This window comes from Meira miltonrushii, assembly GCF_003144205.1.
Source record: "Meira miltonrushii strain MCA 3882 unplaced genomic scaffold FA14scaffold_1, whole genome shotgun sequence".
Lineage (NCBI taxonomy): Eukaryota > Fungi > Basidiomycota > Exobasidiomycetes > Exobasidiales > Brachybasidiaceae > Meira > Meira miltonrushii.
Window position 1 is genome coordinate 975,918 of NW_020289943.1, and position 16,408 is coordinate 992,325.

General features: G+C 43.1%; 7 protein-coding genes across 7 annotated transcripts; 2 read left to right on the forward strand and 5 right to left on the reverse strand.

The window, feature by feature from the left end:
- Positions 1-224: 224 nt before the first annotated feature.
- On the reverse strand, positions 225-3,344 carry FA14DRAFT_117536 (P-loop containing nucleoside triphosphate hydrolase protein; the record flags this gene model as incomplete). The annotated part of the gene is made up of 1 exon (XM_025496237.1): positions 225-3,344. One exon carries the CDS (start codon positions 3,342-3,344, stop codon positions 225-227), a length of 3,120 nt encoding a protein of 1,039 aa, XP_025357147.1.
- Positions 3,345-4,132: 788 nt separating this feature from the next.
- On the forward strand, positions 4,133-5,833 carry FA14DRAFT_120111 (cysteine proteinase; the record flags this gene model as incomplete). The annotated part of the gene is made up of 1 exon (XM_025496388.1): positions 4,133-5,833. One exon carries the CDS (start codon positions 4,133-4,135, stop codon positions 5,831-5,833), a length of 1,701 nt encoding a protein of 566 aa, XP_025357148.1.
- Positions 5,834-5,867: 34 nt separating this feature from the next.
- On the reverse strand, positions 5,868-6,777 carry FA14DRAFT_183223 (uncharacterized protein; the record flags this gene model as incomplete). Its single annotated transcript, XM_025501299.1, has 1 exon — positions 5,868-6,777. One exon carries the CDS (start codon positions 6,775-6,777, stop codon positions 5,902-5,904), a length of 876 nt encoding a protein of 291 aa, XP_025357149.1. The 3' UTR covers positions 5,868-5,901.
- A 564-nt stretch (positions 6,778-7,341) lies between these two features.
- Positions 7,342-8,371, reverse strand: FA14DRAFT_183227 (uncharacterized protein). Its single transcript, XM_025501300.1, has one exon. It carries the CDS (start codon positions 8,362-8,364, stop codon positions 7,492-7,494), a length of 873 nt encoding a protein of 290 aa, XP_025357150.1. The 5' UTR covers positions 8,365-8,371; the 3' UTR covers positions 7,342-7,491.
- Positions 8,372-8,947: 576 nt separating this feature from the next.
- Positions 8,948-10,439, reverse strand: FA14DRAFT_159173 (uncharacterized protein). Its single transcript, XM_025498089.1, has one exon. It carries the CDS (start codon positions 9,993-9,995, stop codon positions 9,129-9,131), a length of 867 nt encoding a protein of 288 aa, XP_025357151.1. The 5' UTR covers positions 9,996-10,439; the 3' UTR covers positions 8,948-9,128.
- An 839-nt stretch (positions 10,440-11,278) lies between these two features.
- FA14DRAFT_7380 (uncharacterized protein) lies at positions 11,279-13,133 on the forward strand. The gene has a single exon (XM_025502794.1). The coding sequence runs from the start codon at positions 11,491-11,493 to the stop codon at positions 13,120-13,122; it is 1,632 nt and encodes a 543-aa protein (XP_025357152.1). The 5' UTR covers positions 11,279-11,490; the 3' UTR covers positions 13,123-13,133.
- Positions 13,134-13,263: 130 nt separating this feature from the next.
- Positions 13,264-14,583, reverse strand: FA14DRAFT_187012 (uncharacterized protein). The gene has a single exon (XM_025501559.1). The coding sequence runs from the start codon at positions 14,160-14,162 to the stop codon at positions 13,695-13,697; it is 468 nt and encodes a 155-aa protein (XP_025357153.1). The 5' UTR covers positions 14,163-14,583; the 3' UTR covers positions 13,264-13,694.
- Between the last annotated feature and the right edge of the window lie 1,825 nt (positions 14,584-16,408).

Below are 16,408 nucleotides of genomic sequence, written 5' to 3' on the forward strand. Positions count from 1 at the left end.
CGCTTGGGCTCATACTTGGTATTGCACCGATCGGCGCCGTTGAGCATGTGTCAGAGTACAACCCCAAAGTTTACTGTTTGCCCTTTACTTCTTCACACGTCAAGACATCTCAGCTACAATTGAATCATCTCTGTTATCATCAATCATGGAAAAATAGGCATTACTGTACATGAAAAGATTAGCATAATATCACAGGTATATAGACGCATGTTGTATTTTGATCATCAAAGAGTAGTTTGACCGCGTTCTGGATCTTGCAAACGATGAATGCGAACTTCAGGTCCCAAAGCAGCATGTTGCATGCTATTGGGCGAAATGAGAATATATTGTACACCAACGCTCTTCTTTGCTGCATCGGCGATCAACTTTGTGGAGACACGTCGATTAACGGCGTCCATGAAAACATCGTATTCGTCCAAGCAACGGATCGGACTTCCGATTGCATCCCAGAGAGAAAGCAAAAGACAAATTGTACTGTATGACTTTTCACCACCTGACAATGATCGTGGATCTTTATCGCCTTCTGATCCGAGAGCTGCATCAGTTTTGACACTTAATGACAATCGACCTTGTTCATGTTTGAATTTCAAAGTACCTTCATATTTTCGAATCGACAAATAATGACTGAAATTATTCTTGGATCTCAAAGCGATATGACGACGGAAATGGAACCATTTCGAAACACGAATCGCCAATGCATCTTTCAAAAGTTTACGCGTTGCCTGGAAAGCTTTCATTTCCTCCATTGCGTTTGCATATGCACCTTGACGTTGTCGAACTTCCCTTGCGATTGCTTCGATGTCATTGCCTTCTTGCTGTGCCGCACGTTTGACTTTGGCTTCTGTTGCTGCGATCAATTTGTTGTACTCTTCTGTGGTCAAGAATTCATCTGTGTCTGGCTTCTTTCGAAGTTCTACTTGAGGACAGAATTTTCTTGCATCATCTAGATATTGCTTGTATTGACGTTCAAGGATATTCAGGTGTTTTTCACGATCTCGTACCTTTGCATCACTTTCACCAAGCTTTTTAAGGTAGTGCATGTGGTTGTTGTTCTCCTTCATCCTATTCTCTGCAGCATCATGCATCTTTGGATCTTCAGTTTCTCGTTCTGCTTCTCTGGTCCTTAGAATTTGTTCGACTTCCTTCCTTCGCTTCAAGAAAGGAGCAATCTTCTCTTCCATTTCTCTTCTTTCCTCAAAGCAGACATTGAATCTTTCATTGATCTCCTCGCGTGATCTTTCGAATTCGACCAGTGCCTCTCTCAATGCGGCAATATTTGTAGGCTGATCTTGATGCAAATCCTCTCCCACTCTTTCTTCTTCACTGTGCTTGCTTTGCGCCTGTCTTTTCAATTCGGGAAGACGAGTGCGAAGGGTTTGTTTCTCCTCTTGTAATTGGACCAATTCGTTCCTCAGTCGTTCAATCTCCCTTTGTATGTTCTGTAGTGCAAACTCGTGCTCGGGCTTCTGACGTGTAGCTCTTGCCAATTGTTCATCTACATCAGCAGATAGACGTGGTGGGCCTCTGTAAGGTTGAAGAGTTTGTGTGCTGCTACCCGCTTCGCTGAATTGCAAGCGGAAGAGATCGGAAGAATATGCCATTCTTACATTTTTTGGTCGACTTCGCAATAGACGGTCACCATCTACACGCTTTTCCACTAACGCGCAACGTTCAACGCTAATCGCATTGATCAATTGACGTTTGATGAATTCATCCTCGATGTCCAACACGCGCAAAACGGTCAAAATGTCTTCATCTGGTTCTCCGGATGTGAAATCAAACATTTCCTCCGATCCGGTGATGATGGTAACCTCTCTGCAATTTGCTCGCTCTTTGAGGCTCAGAAGCAGATTCATATCGTGATGATTGGTCACACAGAATGCATTGAGAGTGTTTCCGATCACGCTTTCCAGGACATGTGCCCACTTCTGGTTCTGCCTGCTAAGTCTGACTTTTGAGCCGATGGGACCGACTACTTTTCCACGCCATCTCGTTTCTGCTCTGACTAAATCCATCAATTTGGGCATATTCGGACCGTATGCTGCTAAATGGTTCAATTTGGCCGATTTCAATTCTCTGATGTGGGACTCCAAGGTGCCAATTGTTTTCCGGGTTTGATCGCGTAGTTTTTCTTGCTCTCCCTTTTCATGGCTGACCCTGTTTATCTCATCGTCAAGTTCTAGAAAACGGTCTTGATGCTCCCCAATTTGTTTCTCAATCTTTTTGCGCTCGAGCTCCAACTGTTTGCGGCGGTCTAGCAAAGCATTTCTTCTAGAATCACGCCCGCCTGCAGCATCTCGCTCTTCTTTTTCGATCCGATCAGTCGTATCTTTGATTTGTGCATCTGCTCGAGAAAATTGTGCGTTGAACGCCTGTATAGTGTCTGTCAACCTGCGCAGATCTGTCGTGAATCCACTTATCGTAGTTTTCAATTGAGAGCGCTCTTCTCGCAAAGGTGTATCTTCGTTTTTTTGAATGTTCATTTGTTGCTCCAGACGCTCAAGCTCGTCTTCGTGTGCTCTGATCTTCTCCTCGCATGCTGCCACTTCAGCTTGAACTCTTTCCTTTTTTATTTTGCTTCGTTCGAGCGCCACAGCTGCCTCCTTCATTTCTTCCTCTTTCTCTCGCACTTGTGACCAGACCACTTCATTCTTCAAATCATTTAAGCCTCGTTGTTGCTCAAGTGCATTCTTAAGGATATTGTAACGCTCTTCTCCTTCTTGCGCCGTGGCATGGAGCTCTCGAACGCTTTCCCTCTTTTGCAGAATGGAAGAGTGAATGCGATCGATATTGTACTGGATGACGTCGTATTCGTTTGAGAGTTGGCTCAAATGCGTACCTCGCAGGAAGAAGTCATACATAGTAGCTGGACTAGAACTAGTCAAAAATTGACGAGCAGAATCTTGCGTGAGAATGTTCAAGGGATTGTCGACTTGAATGTTACAATGATCACAAATATTGTCAAGCTCTTCACGCTTTGTTGAGACGATATGACCGGTTGAATTTTTGATCTTCCATGCTCCACCTCCATCTGCTCGAATGACACGTTCAACAATGATTCTATCTCCAAAGCGATCATGCTGGTATGCATCAATACCTGCATTCTTGATTCTCACTTCGATGATAGCCTGGGATTTGCCTTGCTTGACGAATGACTTTACTGAGCTTCCTCTGGATGTTGAAGATGCTTTGGCACCTAATGCAATCGTGATAGCGGTCAAGATTGCACTTTTTCCACTACCATTGTGACCGATGATAAAGTTCAATTGAGGTCCCAGATCGATAGTAAGACGATCGTGACACATGAAATTGACCATGTCCACGCGTTCCAATACTCCAGCCATAGGTGGCGTCTTTGATGTACTTCCTCTTTCACGTTCTACCTCTTCTCTTACTCTTGCTGTTTCCTCTTCGTCATCATCTTCCTCTTCCTCGTCTGATTGTTCATCACCTTCTCCATCATTGCTCATCAGTTCGTCCGCTTCAGATTCTTCATTTTGACTGTCTTGACTTGCCATATCGTTTGATACGCCATTTGAAGTAGTATGTATGCTACCGTTTGTACCTCTTTGACGTTTAGAAGCAGAAGGTGAACTTAGACTTGCACGAGAGCCAGAACCGCTCAAGGTTTGATGTTCATCTTCTTCATCTTCATCGTGAGGTTGTCTTCTTTTTGATCCTCTTGACATGTTGAATTGCAGGCTTTGCTGCTAAGCAGCGTGCACTTGAAGATGTGATGATGTGGAATGATGAGAGTGAAATGAAGTAGACGTGATGAGAAGGAGACACGCTGAGCTGAGCCACAAGGGCGCAGTGCCAGCTGCAGCGCAGAAGTGAGAAAGTCCAACACGTTATTCTTGCCTGCAGGAAATGTGTTGGTGTTATAATTTACGCGCCAAATACAAAAATCGAGAGGGCGCGTCGTGTACTGCACACACACACACACACACACACGTGGATCAATCTTCGCCACACTCATATTCATAGTGTTGTATACGCGCGTCTTATTCATTCAATCGGAATAAAGCATCAATGCACGCTCCACCTGAATGACAAACACAAAATGGCATTGGAAGCAATTCTTCTTTTTTGGCATTCATCATCCCGGTAGAAAGCAACATAGATGCCGAAAATGTCTGCCATCGCGGTAAAAGTGAAGCATAATGGCAAGATTCATGATGTTAATCTTGATCCATCTCAACCGGCCACAGCTTTCAAACAGGCAATTTATGAAAAGACTGGCGTTCCATTAGATCGACAAAAGGTGATGATCAAAGGTGGAATGTTAAAAGATGATTCCGATCTTACAAAAATAAATGCTCGTGCAGGTCAAACATTCATGGTCATCGGTACAGCTGGAGAATTGCCAAAAGCACCTACAGGACCAGTGACATTCTTGGAAGATATGACAGACGCTCAATTAGCACAAGCAACAAAGACAAAGGTTGGATTGACAAATTTGGGAAACACATGCTACCTCAATTCAACTTTGCAAGTCCTTCGGGCTATTCCTGAGCTACAAACAGCACTCAACGATTTCAAGGGTACAATGGGCAGTGCAGATGGAGAATCAAATTTGACGGCTGCTTTGCGGGATTTATATGGATCTATGGGAGAAACCAGCGAAGCTTTCCCGCCCCTGGCTCTGCTGACGATCTTACGTCAAGTTGCACCGCAATTCGCCGAAATGACTTCAGGTGCAGGCGGAAGAGGTTACGCCCAACAAGATGCCGAAGAAGCATGGGTAAGACTGGTGACTGCATTACAAGGCTCTCTAAAAGGATTGTCTCAACCATCGTCTTTGGAAGGTGGTAGTGCTTCCGGAATTCCTGCTGCAAATTTTGTTGAACAATTCTTGACCGGACGAATGGCAATCAAAAGATCAAGTCCTGAAGCGCCAACCGAGGAGCCAACTTTCAGCAGCGACAGCTTCCGTGTTTTGCAATGCAATATCTCATCTTCCACAAATGAGATGCTGTCGGGTATTATGGATTCGCTTAATCAGCAAATCGAAAAGAACTCCTCTTCATTGGGTCGATTGGCTGTCTATAACGAGCAACAAAGAATTGACAGACTACCGGCCTACTTGACCGTACATTTTGTCCGATTCTATTGGCGTCGTGATATTGGAAAGAAGACAAAAATTATGCGTAAAGTGAAATTTCCATTCGATTTGGATGTCACACAGTTTTTGTCGGATGATTTGAAATCGAAAGTCTTACCTGCAAAGAACAAGATCAACGAAATCAGCAAGGAACGTGAGGAACGTGCCAAGATCCGTAGAAAGGTGAGAGCCAAGAAGGAGGAAGCTCTGCCTGGATCATCAGCACAAGCTGGCGCAGCAACGACGGGAACTGCAAGTGCCGATGCACCTCGTCCAGCAGATCCAATGGCCGTCGATCCAAGTGGGGATGATGTGATGAAATCGGCATCTGATGCGCCCAAGCTAGGAGCTGCATTGTCGGAAGAGGAAGAAATGCGATTGCGAGAAAAGGAGAGCAAGGAAGCTCAAGAAGCCATTCATCCTTCTTTGCGTGAGGATGTGGGTTGCAATGTGAGTGGATTATACGAACTTGTGGGTATTGTGACCCACAAAGGTGCTGCAGCAGATGCAGGACATTATATCAGTTGGGTACGCAAAGAAGATGAACAAAAGACGGAAGCAGGTAGCTCAACCGGCATCTCGGATCGCACGCCTGCAGAGGAGGAATGGTACAAGTTTGATGACGAAAAGGTGACTGTTGTACCAAGAGACAAGATTTCGTCGCTTGATGGTGGTGGTGAAGATAGTGTTGCCTATATCCTACTCTATCGATCAAAGGCGATTCAATGATGAAAAAATGTATAAATCATACGAATAGACGAATCAGATATTGGACATTATGAAAAAGATGAAGTGGCCTAAATGAGATTATCAAAATCTAAGCGAACGGGTTCCGAACGACGATAAGGTAATTTTTTGGCCAAATTATTCTTTGGTGGACCAACTTTGTGACAATTGAAGGTCTTGCCTGGCAAGTGAGGCTTTGGAACTGGTTTATCACCTTGATGGAATTCTTTGCCGTTAAAGATTGCTGGGAATTCACCTGATTCAGCTTCGCAATTACTGAAGGATCCTTTATCATAATTGCCCGGATGATTGAATCTACTGCCCATTGTATCTAAGGTATGGGGGCAATAGCTAGTCGCATTTTGGCCATAACAACCACGAATTGAGAATTCGGTCGCGCTCATAAAGTTTGACCATTCTTTAATTTGAAGCCATTTGCCTTCATGTCCTTTGGCGTTACGGGTGTAGACTAAGCCACCGTGTGGATTACCACGGCCATCAGCTCCGTGAGGATCTAATTCACCACCCTGATTTTTGGCTTTGATGTGAATTGAAGTGAAATTACCATAACCGGTAACTTGAACGAAATTTTTCGTTTTGATAAAATGAGCTCCTTTGAGTGTACCTTCGGGAATCAAACGGGTACCATAACCACTCTTTGTGCAATAACTAACCACGATTGCTTCATCATCACCAATTTCTTCTTGACCTTTTGGTGGACCCCACAAACAGAAATCTTGAACTGAATTAATGAAAACGTTTTGACATAAACTTTCGTTACTTGATGGCTTCCATTTTTCACATTTGTTTGATCCGTATTGATCTTTTTCCCATTTATCGGGTAAATTTGTAACGTTAAAAGTTGGTTTCTTTTGTGCTTTGACGAGGTTTGTATAACCTGCTAACGCTACAAAGATGGCAATCAATGCAATACTTGAACGTAACATGATGGTTGAAATTGTCTGGGAGATGAAGGAAGGGAAGGGGAAAGCTTCCGTTGTAGATTCGAGACATTAAATACGTTGTGAGGCTCAGCATACTAAGGAGACCCAATGCTGTGTATTCAGGTAGGGAGTACATCATGAGTAGGAGTACAAGGCTGAAGATGACACTGCAATCAACGGTGAAGAGTGGGACTAGTCAATGTTAAGATGGAATGAAGTGGGAAAGGGTCAAATGAACGAGTGTGAATTATCCTCCTGGATGCCTTTCTTTATTTTGCCCCTCTTTCACTGACCCACATTTCCTCTCTAGCGAGCACAGGGCCTAAATGGCGAGCGCCACTTTCGTCCATTCATTTGCCCCTTGCCCTATATTTTGTCAAGATTTGAAACAGCATTGAGAACTCATGAGCTCATTAACACCGCCCCCTCCCAAACGAGCAAAGGGCGTAAAGATCGCATACTATCACCGGGGAGATAAAAATGCACAGAGTAAAATGTCAAGACTTTATCATAGCAGCAATTCTTACTCGGCTATTGTTCTGCACAGCTTTACGTGAAAGAGAAGATGTCAAATTGAAGAAAAGGCAGAATAATAGTGGCAAAGTAGCATAAGAAAGAGTGTGGATAAGGAAAAAAGGGGTAACGCTAAAGAGAAAAAGGTGAACAAGAAGTATGTACGGTGAGTGAAAGAGGAAAGAGGCATTGTCCAATTTAATATTATTCAGCATCTTCAAATTCTGTCTCGTCATCGTCCATCGAGCGGCGATAAGGGAATTTGCGTGCAGGTAAGCTCTTTGGCGGGCTAACTCTACGACAGTTGAATCTTCTGCCGGGCTTGTGTGCTTTTGGGATTGGCTTGTCACCTTGTTGGAACGGTTTACCGTTATAGATCAAAGGGAATTGACCTGATTCAGCTTCACAGTTATCGTAATAGCCAAGATCATAATTTCCCGGATGGTTAAAGCGACTGCCCGTCGTATCTAAAATGTGAGGGCAATAATTCGTGGCGTTTCCACCATAACATGCTCGAATGGAAAATTCCGTGGCGCTCATGAAATTTGACCATTCTTTGCTTTGAATCCATTTACCTTCATAACCTTTTGCATTTCGGGTGAATACCAAACCGCCATGAGGATTTCCACGTCCATCAGCACCATGGGCGTCTAATTCACCTCCTTCATCACCAGCTTTGACATGAATGGAGGTAAAATCACCATAACCGGTAACTTGAACAAAATCTTTCGTTTTGATAAAGTGTGCACCTTTAAGTGTTCCAGGAGGAAAAATTCTTGTTCCATAACCACTTTTCGTACAATAAGAAACCGTTCTATCTTCAACTTCACCAATTTCTTCTTGTCCACGTGGTGGACCCCATAAACAAAAATCTTGAACGGAATTCACGTAAACGTTTTGACAACGACTTCTTTGTGAATGTGGTTTCCATTTACCGCATTGATTTGAACCGTATTGACCGTCTTCCCATTTATCGGGTAAATTTGTAATGTTGAATGTTGGCTTTTCTTGTGCGCGAATCAATGCTGAACTTGATGCTAAGACTAAAGTGAAAAGGGCAAAAGTTGATTGCAACATGATTGAAAAGATAGGAGAAAAAGGAATACTTGAGATCGAAATGACTGTAGTGTAGGCGTGTGCCAGTGATCAGTTGGTGAATGAGAGAACGTGGGGTAAGAAAGGCTGAAGATGGCGTTGCGAGAAAGGTGAAGGGGGAAAAGGGCTAAATGGATGTCAAAAAGGGCAAGGATTAAATACTTATTGAGGAGCAAAAGTAAGATTGGAGAAAAGACAGAAGAGGGGAGCCGAATGAACCAAAAATAGGGTCTGTTGGTATTGAAAACATCAATTCGGCCCGTATCCTTCTTTTGCATTTACGGTACCGCGAACAACGCCTTCTCTTGCAGTTCAATTTCACTCCTTCTCCCTTCTTTTGCCCCCGAAGCACTTTTTCCAAGAAAAGCGGTGTCCCTATTCTGTCAGGATTCACTTGTGCCTCATCTCACTTTTTGTCAAGGGGATTTGCCGTCTTTGACTCCCTACGCATCCGGAAGAATAGCATGACGGAAAGAGAAGCAGGCGTCTTGATCTGGGCGTAAGTCTTTCAAAACCGGCCCACTTGTCGAGACGCGGAGCAATCATATCACACAAGCAAAAGTATGGTTGATAAAAATATATTGTCAATAAAAGGACAAATGTTCCCAGGGATCAAATGAAAGAAGTGAATACGTGGGGTGTGCTAAAGTAGGTTTTTCAAATGCAAAGTTCAAATAAGATGATGATTATGATAAGAATAAATGTTGTAATCGTCCATAAAGAAAAGCAGAGCAATCTTTATTCATTTATTCTGCATCCTCAAATTCAGCTCTCATTGGCTCTGATCGACGGTAAGGCGTTTGCTTGGCTGGTCCGTTCTTAACAGTTTGGACTGGCTTGCAGTTGGAAGAAGCACCTGGTTTGTGTCCACTTGGTGTGTTCTTGTCACCTTGGTGGAAAGTAGATCCGTGGAAGACGGCTGGGAAGTGACCGGAGTTGGCATCACAGTTGTCGAATGATCCCTTGGCGTAGCTACCTGGGTGGTTGAATTGACTTCCCATTTCATCCAAAGTGTGAGGGCAATAGTTTGTTGCATTATCACCGTAGCAAGCACGAATTGAGAATTCAGTTGCGCTCATAAAGTTGGACCATTCCTTTAGTTGGACCCATTTACCTTCTTGGCCTTTCACGTTACGTGAGAAGACCAAACCACCGTGTGGGTTACCACGGCCATCAGCTCCGTGAGGGTCTAATTCACCACCTTCATCCTTCTTCTTGATGTGAATAGAGGTGAAGTCACCATATCCAGTAACTTGAACGAAGTCGTTTGTTTTGATGAAATGAGCACCCTTCAAAGTGCCGTCAGGGATCAAACGTGTACCGTAACCGGTCTTTGTGCAGTATGAGACGACCAATGCTTCATCGTCACCGATTGTTTCATGACCGCCTGGTGGACCCCAAAGACAGAAATCTTGAACGGAGTTGATGAAAACGTTTTGACAAGGACTTGTTTGAGAGGATGGCTTATATTTAGCACAAGAATTTGTACCTGTTTGACCACTTTCCCATTTATCGGGCAAGTTTGTGACGGAGAAAGTGGGCTTATCTTGTGCTTGAACAGCTGTTGTTGCAGCCAAAACAATGGCAATTAATGCAGAAGCGGAGCGGAACATGATTGAAAATATATGGGGGGAAAGAGAAAAAGAAGTCGAAAAGATTTGAATTTGTGTAAAGACTGAAAAGGTGATTGACCTTTAACGTAAACGAGACAGAAAGAGTGTTCTTGTTGGCGAAAGCCTGTGAGTAGTTGGGAAATCCGGAAACGGGGAACGGGGGATGAAGTTGAGATGATGGTGATGAGAGAGAGAATGTTTTCATAGGTTTGAATTAAATTGTGTTGAACAATTGGTGCCTCAAAGAAGTGTAAGCCATGAGTGACTGAGCAGTGTTGTTCAATGTGTATGTACAACACGCAAAACACTCCATTTGTCCGGCGGTATGCGGTACTAAATTCAATCAAAAGTGACATCTGTCATCCTTTCACCGTCGGTGACCAAATGACAAACGCCAAGTCCCTTTCAAAAGAGAGAAGAGGTCCCTAACCTGTATGCATTATGTGGTTTTGCAGATTTTATTTTGAGAAGATTGCATTTATTGTACGCCTATTTATTCATTGTTTATGCAAGCCCTTTTTTGCCCACATACTTGTACATGCACTAATTCACTCTTCGGACATGCGAAGTGCACCACCACCACCAGTGACATGTACTCGATCCGAATATGCGGGATTCTCCTCAGGGGTGCGCGTAAAAGACTGGACTGGGTCTTTTACATTGACGCGTGTTGATGTGCACTTTGTCAGTGATGCATCACGTACTCTGCATTCCACAAGACTTTCTTTCTTTGCTTCTTTAGGATGTTTAGGCTTTACAATACACCCCTGTCATAGAGCATAACTCTTAGCGTATCTTCTGGCGCGCAAAGGAGGGAGCATGTATCCTGATCATCAAAAACCTTTTTCGCGTTAGCTTATAAAGTTGATGTTACTTAACGTCATACAACTTTACACCAGAACGTATCGCTTGCAGATTTCAATTCATGGCTATCCGCGGAAATGAAAATGTAAAGACATATCGCATCTGATCACTTCGGTAATTTCTTGAATGAACAAAAGGCAGATTTAACAGACTAACTTGATCCTTATGATCTATTTTTGTATCATACACTGACAGATATCACTCAAATCACCGTATTCATATGCACGTCACGGGGAATTCCTACGACTGAGTTGCCCTGATAATTGTTGGTATGGCTCATATCGTCTGATCAAAATACGCTAATGTTTGTTACATTGTTGGTATTTCTCCCCCTTAGGTATTAAGTGATCATTTGTGCAAGTATAAGACCTCGTTGTTATGTTCTCATCTTTCTTTCTTTTCTCCCACCATCAATTACCGTTTTATTCAATTTTCTTCCTTTGCCTGGTGCAATCTTCTCCGATTTCTCTTCTTCTAAAATCTTTTTTCTTTTGCTTCTCTTCAAACTCTTTGATATCTTTATTTCTCTTTCGATCGATCTTGGGCTGGTTTCAAGAACGAACTTACCTTTTTTCTGTTGCAACTCTTCTTTTCTTCTATCCTTTTTTATAGCCTTTTCTTCACCGTCACCATGGTTAAAAACATGCAAATCGAATCAAGACAACCTTCTGTTCAACATGCAAGTCAATCACGTCGTCGTAGTCATCGTGCAAGTTCTGCTTTAACGTTACTATTAGCCGTTCAAGCTTGTAGTTTGGGAACAGTGGTTTCAGCAAGACCTGGCGTGGTGATTGCAAGAAGTGAATCGGCCACTGCTCTTTCAGCATCAACGGCTACAATTTCATCTTCTTCATCTGTGGTGTCACCGTATCAATCCAATGAAGCAAGGTCACTTTATCGTCAAGCTGAAGTGTCTCAAGATCAAACTTCAACAACTTCTTACTCTACTTCATCACAATCTTCTGCCACGGCAATTGCTAGAAGTGTAGGAGAATTTCCAACCGTGACTTCATCTTCAAACGCAACAAGTACTGCTACCAGTACGAATCAGGCTGATGGTGATGCACCTGTGCTACTTCGACAGGCAGATCCAGAACCTTCTGCAAGTGTTACTTCATCTTCAAGCATGGCTATGGAAACTGCAACGGTTACTTCAACTTCTGCAGCTGCCTTTGATGTACAGCCAACTGCAACAGAATCATCCTCTGAGCCATCGCCCACTGCTACAACAGAAACATCTTCTGAATCATCACAGCCAGCCGCTTTTGATGTACAGCCAACTGCTACAGAAACATCCTCTGAGCCATCGCCCACTGCTACAACAGAAACATCTTCTGAACCATCACAGCCAGCCGAGACGTCAACGGATGATAGCAAAGCAGTGACTGAAGCAGAAAATGACGGGAACAAGGTAGAAAGACGTGACTACAACGACGATGGTGGTGATAGCGAAGATTCAGGCAGCACTGCAAGTGGTGATGAAGGATCATCAAGTGAAAGTTGTTCTGATGAAGACGAGAGTGATGAACAACGACAAGAAAATGTGAAAGCGTTTCCCGTTGCATCTACACTTGGTCAAATTGGAAACACTCTACCTTTGAAACGGTATGCTGCAGTTTATGACGCTGCTTTGACGGCAAGATCTTTGGATGATTTTGTTGAATCGGTTAGTCATTCAAAACGATCATGGTTCGATGAAGCATTCACCAACCCTAGCAAGATGCACAAGGATGATGGTGCAATGTATTCGGTAATGAAACGAATGATGGCAGCTCATCAAAAGCAAGTAGACATCCACAAGAGATTGTTGGATCTCGTTGCAAGTGCATCAACTAAACGAGATCATGCAAATGCACGTAGACAAGAAGATCCAACGATGACATCATCTTCTCCCTCTTCTACAGACGAAGGGAGTGCGTTCCCCATCGTTTCAAATTCTGCATCACCCACCGAAGAAGTAGAAAGACGTGATGGTCAACCTACTGCTTCTTCGGCCATCCACGGTCAATGGAACGAACATGACCATCAATGTCTTTGTACTCCATCAAGTTCATCAACACCTTCTGCAAGTGCATCCGCAACAACAACAACAAAGCGTGATGATATCCCCGCAGATCAGAGGCATCATCAACTTTTGGCTTCCGCGATGAGCGATTGGTCCTTTGTCTCCGGTTGGCTTTCGTCAAGATTACCGGTTGATTTGCATAAGCAAGTCATTCAGGCTTTACATGAATCTTCCCAACAGCCAGCCACCACAGCATGACTAACGTATCCTCATCCTTTCTTTCGATAGTTACCACAATCAAAAACTAGATTAATACCCATGAGTATGTACTTTTATCAACTAATCACATATCTACTCCATCATCACACAGAAAGTCTCTCTCTCTTTTGATTGGGGTGGAAAAAAGGTGCAATTACCTGAATTGCATTAAACGAACAAGAAAAATATTCAAAAACAAAGGGGTAGCCTATATAGGTAGAAGGATCGAATGCAGGGATAACTGCTAGAAAGATTTCCATATGGAGAAAGAAAAAAAAAGAGGTATCGTTCTTCCAGAATCACGATGGAGGTGGTGATGATGGGATAGAAGGGTAAGAATATATAAAAGGACGAAGGACAAATACAAGAAAGAAAGAGGGGAATCCCGTTTTGATTCTTGTTATGCTCTCGTCAACAAGTGAGATTGTCCTTGTGGAAAAAAGAAGGCGAAAGTTGTGCTGGTGCGATAGGTGACAAATTGTTGGACCCAAAAGGAAAGAACAAGGTAGGTGACGCTATGTTTTGAAGAAGGAGAGGGAAGTCTATGGTGCTGTAATATCAATTTTCCAAGTTTATTGGGGAATGATACGAACGTGAGCGCCAGAGAGTTCTCCGACTTCCAAAGCTGCCAAAGCTTCAAAAGTACCTTGAGTCAAATCGAATTGGTGATCTGAGCATCCTGAGCAGTAATCGACAACTTTTGCTTTGACCATCTTTCCACCATGATGCAAATGAACTTCGTCACCGCATTTGGCTGGAGAAGAGGTTGGAACGGCAACGACGCGATCGTTACGGTTTGGTGTTGGTCCACCACAAGCAGGTGCGTCAAGTTGACCGCCACCGTACCAAGTGAATTTGGCATCGGTTAATAACATATCACCGCGTTGTTTGTGATGATGCTTCTTGGGATCTCTTGCTTGAATTTTGCGTTCGAAATCACGAGAAGCAACGGCGCTGCTACGTGGTGAGAGATCTTCGGTTGCCATTGAGGCTGAAACGCCAACGGCGAATAATGTGAGTGCGATTGTTGATAGACGCATTGTGAATATTTGTTTTTTAAGTTCTGTGAGTTAGAGAATGTGTTGCAAGAGATGCTAGTTCTTTGCGATTGGAGAGAGTTGGGAAGTGTTGTTTTGGTTGAAGTGGTTGTCAAAACGAAGAGTGAGGGAGAAAAGTCTTCAAAGCACAGTCCTGCTCGCGATTTGAAGAGAGGGTTGTAAAAAACAAAAGAAGAGGTGAGGGCGTAGTGATAAGGATGGATGGAAAGGATTGACGCAATGACGATGTTATGTTTTGAAGGGCTATCTGTACACACACGCAAAGAAGGATATTTTCACTACACAGCCAAAGCGTTCTGTGTGTGTGTATGTACACGCAAGGTACGTCTAAATCATTCTACAGCGGAATCGGGAAGAGAACCGGTCAATTTGACTGATCTTTTGATTTATGCAAAGCGGCATTGCACGTAAGCGGCGGAATAGCAGCGACGGCAAATTTATCCTTAAACAGGGTATGCCAAGAGGGCAGCAGAGGGCAAGTGTGCCGGAAGGGATCTTTTATTTCTCGATGAAAAGAGGATCTAACATTCTGTACAGAAGAAAGTCAAACGGCGTCAATGTTGTGCCGGAACCTCAGCCCATTTTTATCTCAATCACGGCACTAGATGAATGAACACCTCTTGATCGAATTACGAACGATCCTCTTTTTAGTGTACAAAATCGGCTGAACTTGGCTTACGCCAATGACAAGACAAGAGAGATGAGCCTTTTTGCCCTTTTGCGTTGTGACATGCACCTCTCTTTCCATGCTATTTTGTGAAAATGGGGTGTAGATGTGCGTAATTTAATACATTTGACAGATTATACGCCGGCGGCACTTTTTGTAAAAAGGATTGAAAAGTTTTTTGCTCTAAGGAACTGCCCCTTTCTAAAAGAAGATCCCCATTTCATTCGCTACGCATGCATTTTAGTATTACGAATTCCGTAGGCCTTTGTGCCTTGATTTCGCGCTATGTTAGTGCTTGCCGCCTTCCCCTTTATACTCATTGACCCCCATCGGAAATTCTTTGAAGAACGCGTTGTATGTCCGTCAACCTATCTCATCGGTAGGGTTATGTGATTGTCATGCACTTCTTACAAATATCGTGGCGCATCAAAAGCGCGTCAGGTGCAGATTGAGCTTATATAATGGCCAGCATTTCCTCTACACGTGCTCATCGTCATCGCATCGTCTGTTTTGACAATGTCTTATCATTTTCAGTAGCAGTGGTTGGTAAGAGAAGCAGCTGTTATATAATATTTTATCCTGAATGAACCTCCGGAGAAATGGTAGATCGAATGCTTGTTGGAAAGTAACGGAATAAAAAAAATTCCAGGTACAAAATTTTAGTTCGATCGCAGATTTTCGATCAAAGGAAAATGCTAAAGAACAAACTTCATCGTAACAGCAAACGCTTATAAAGAAAAACCTAGCTCATCACATTCCAAAAAAGTTTCCCTCAGCCAAAAGAGTAGAAGGTGCTCACGGAATTCAATATTCTCAACAATAGACAGACAACCAAAGTACTTAAATAGTTGATTTTTTCAACGGTTCTATTCGGATAAACTCGGAATTTTTGAGTCGATCTTGGGAGACCTCTTCGATTCCAAGAGTTGTCGCTCATCTCATCAGTCCCTCAAGGTTCAGTTCAGGGGTTTGAATTAATGATTGCGAACGCTTGGGCCCGTGAAACGCTTTGATCCTGTTAAATATTCTTTCTTTCCCGATCTGAAGCCACTCAAATCATCAATCCATATCCCAGAAACAGCTAACGATTTTATAAAATCGTCATTCTAAAAGATTTTCCTTCCATTTGATTACTCTCCGTTACTTTGGTTATGACTCGGTCTCGGTCTATTAATCCAAAGATGATTAATATGTCACCAATTATAGGTATGACATCTTTTTAGTAAAACGGGCTTTTTACCTTATCTATCCGCTTCGTTAATCGGTGAATAATCAATACCGCCTATGGCTGAGTAAAAGAATACCGAAATGAAGTGCTCTGGTTCGGACCCTTTTGGAGATGCACTTTAGCGTAAATGAATATCATCATCCTGCAACGGAAGAGCGCAATCATATGCAATCCTGCACCAAACGGGCGTCTTCCTCCCATTTTCTGTGTTTTTTGTTTATCTTTTGAGCCAAAAAAGCGGTGCAAATTGAGAAGAGGATCGGTGTTAATCCCACACACAAAGGCGTCTTTTATGCATGCAGTGCATCTCCTCTTTGTTTGTTTCCTGGTTTC

Excerpts from the sequence above, each read along its gene's own strand:
- FA14DRAFT_183227 (XM_025501300.1), bottom strand. The coding sequence starts at position 8,364 with ATGTTGCAATCAACTTTTGCCCTTTTCACTTTAGTCTTAGCATCAAGT.
- FA14DRAFT_159173 (XM_025498089.1), bottom strand. The coding sequence starts at position 9,995 with ATGTTCCGCTCCGCTTCTGCATTAATTGCCATTGTTTTGGCTGCAACA.
- FA14DRAFT_7380 (XM_025502794.1), top strand. The coding sequence starts at position 11,491 with ATGGTTAAAAACATGCAAATCGAATCAAGACAACCTTCTGTTCAACAT.
- FA14DRAFT_187012 (XM_025501559.1), bottom strand. The coding sequence starts at position 14,162 with ATGCGTCTATCAACAATCGCACTCACATTATTCGCCGTTGGCGTTTCA.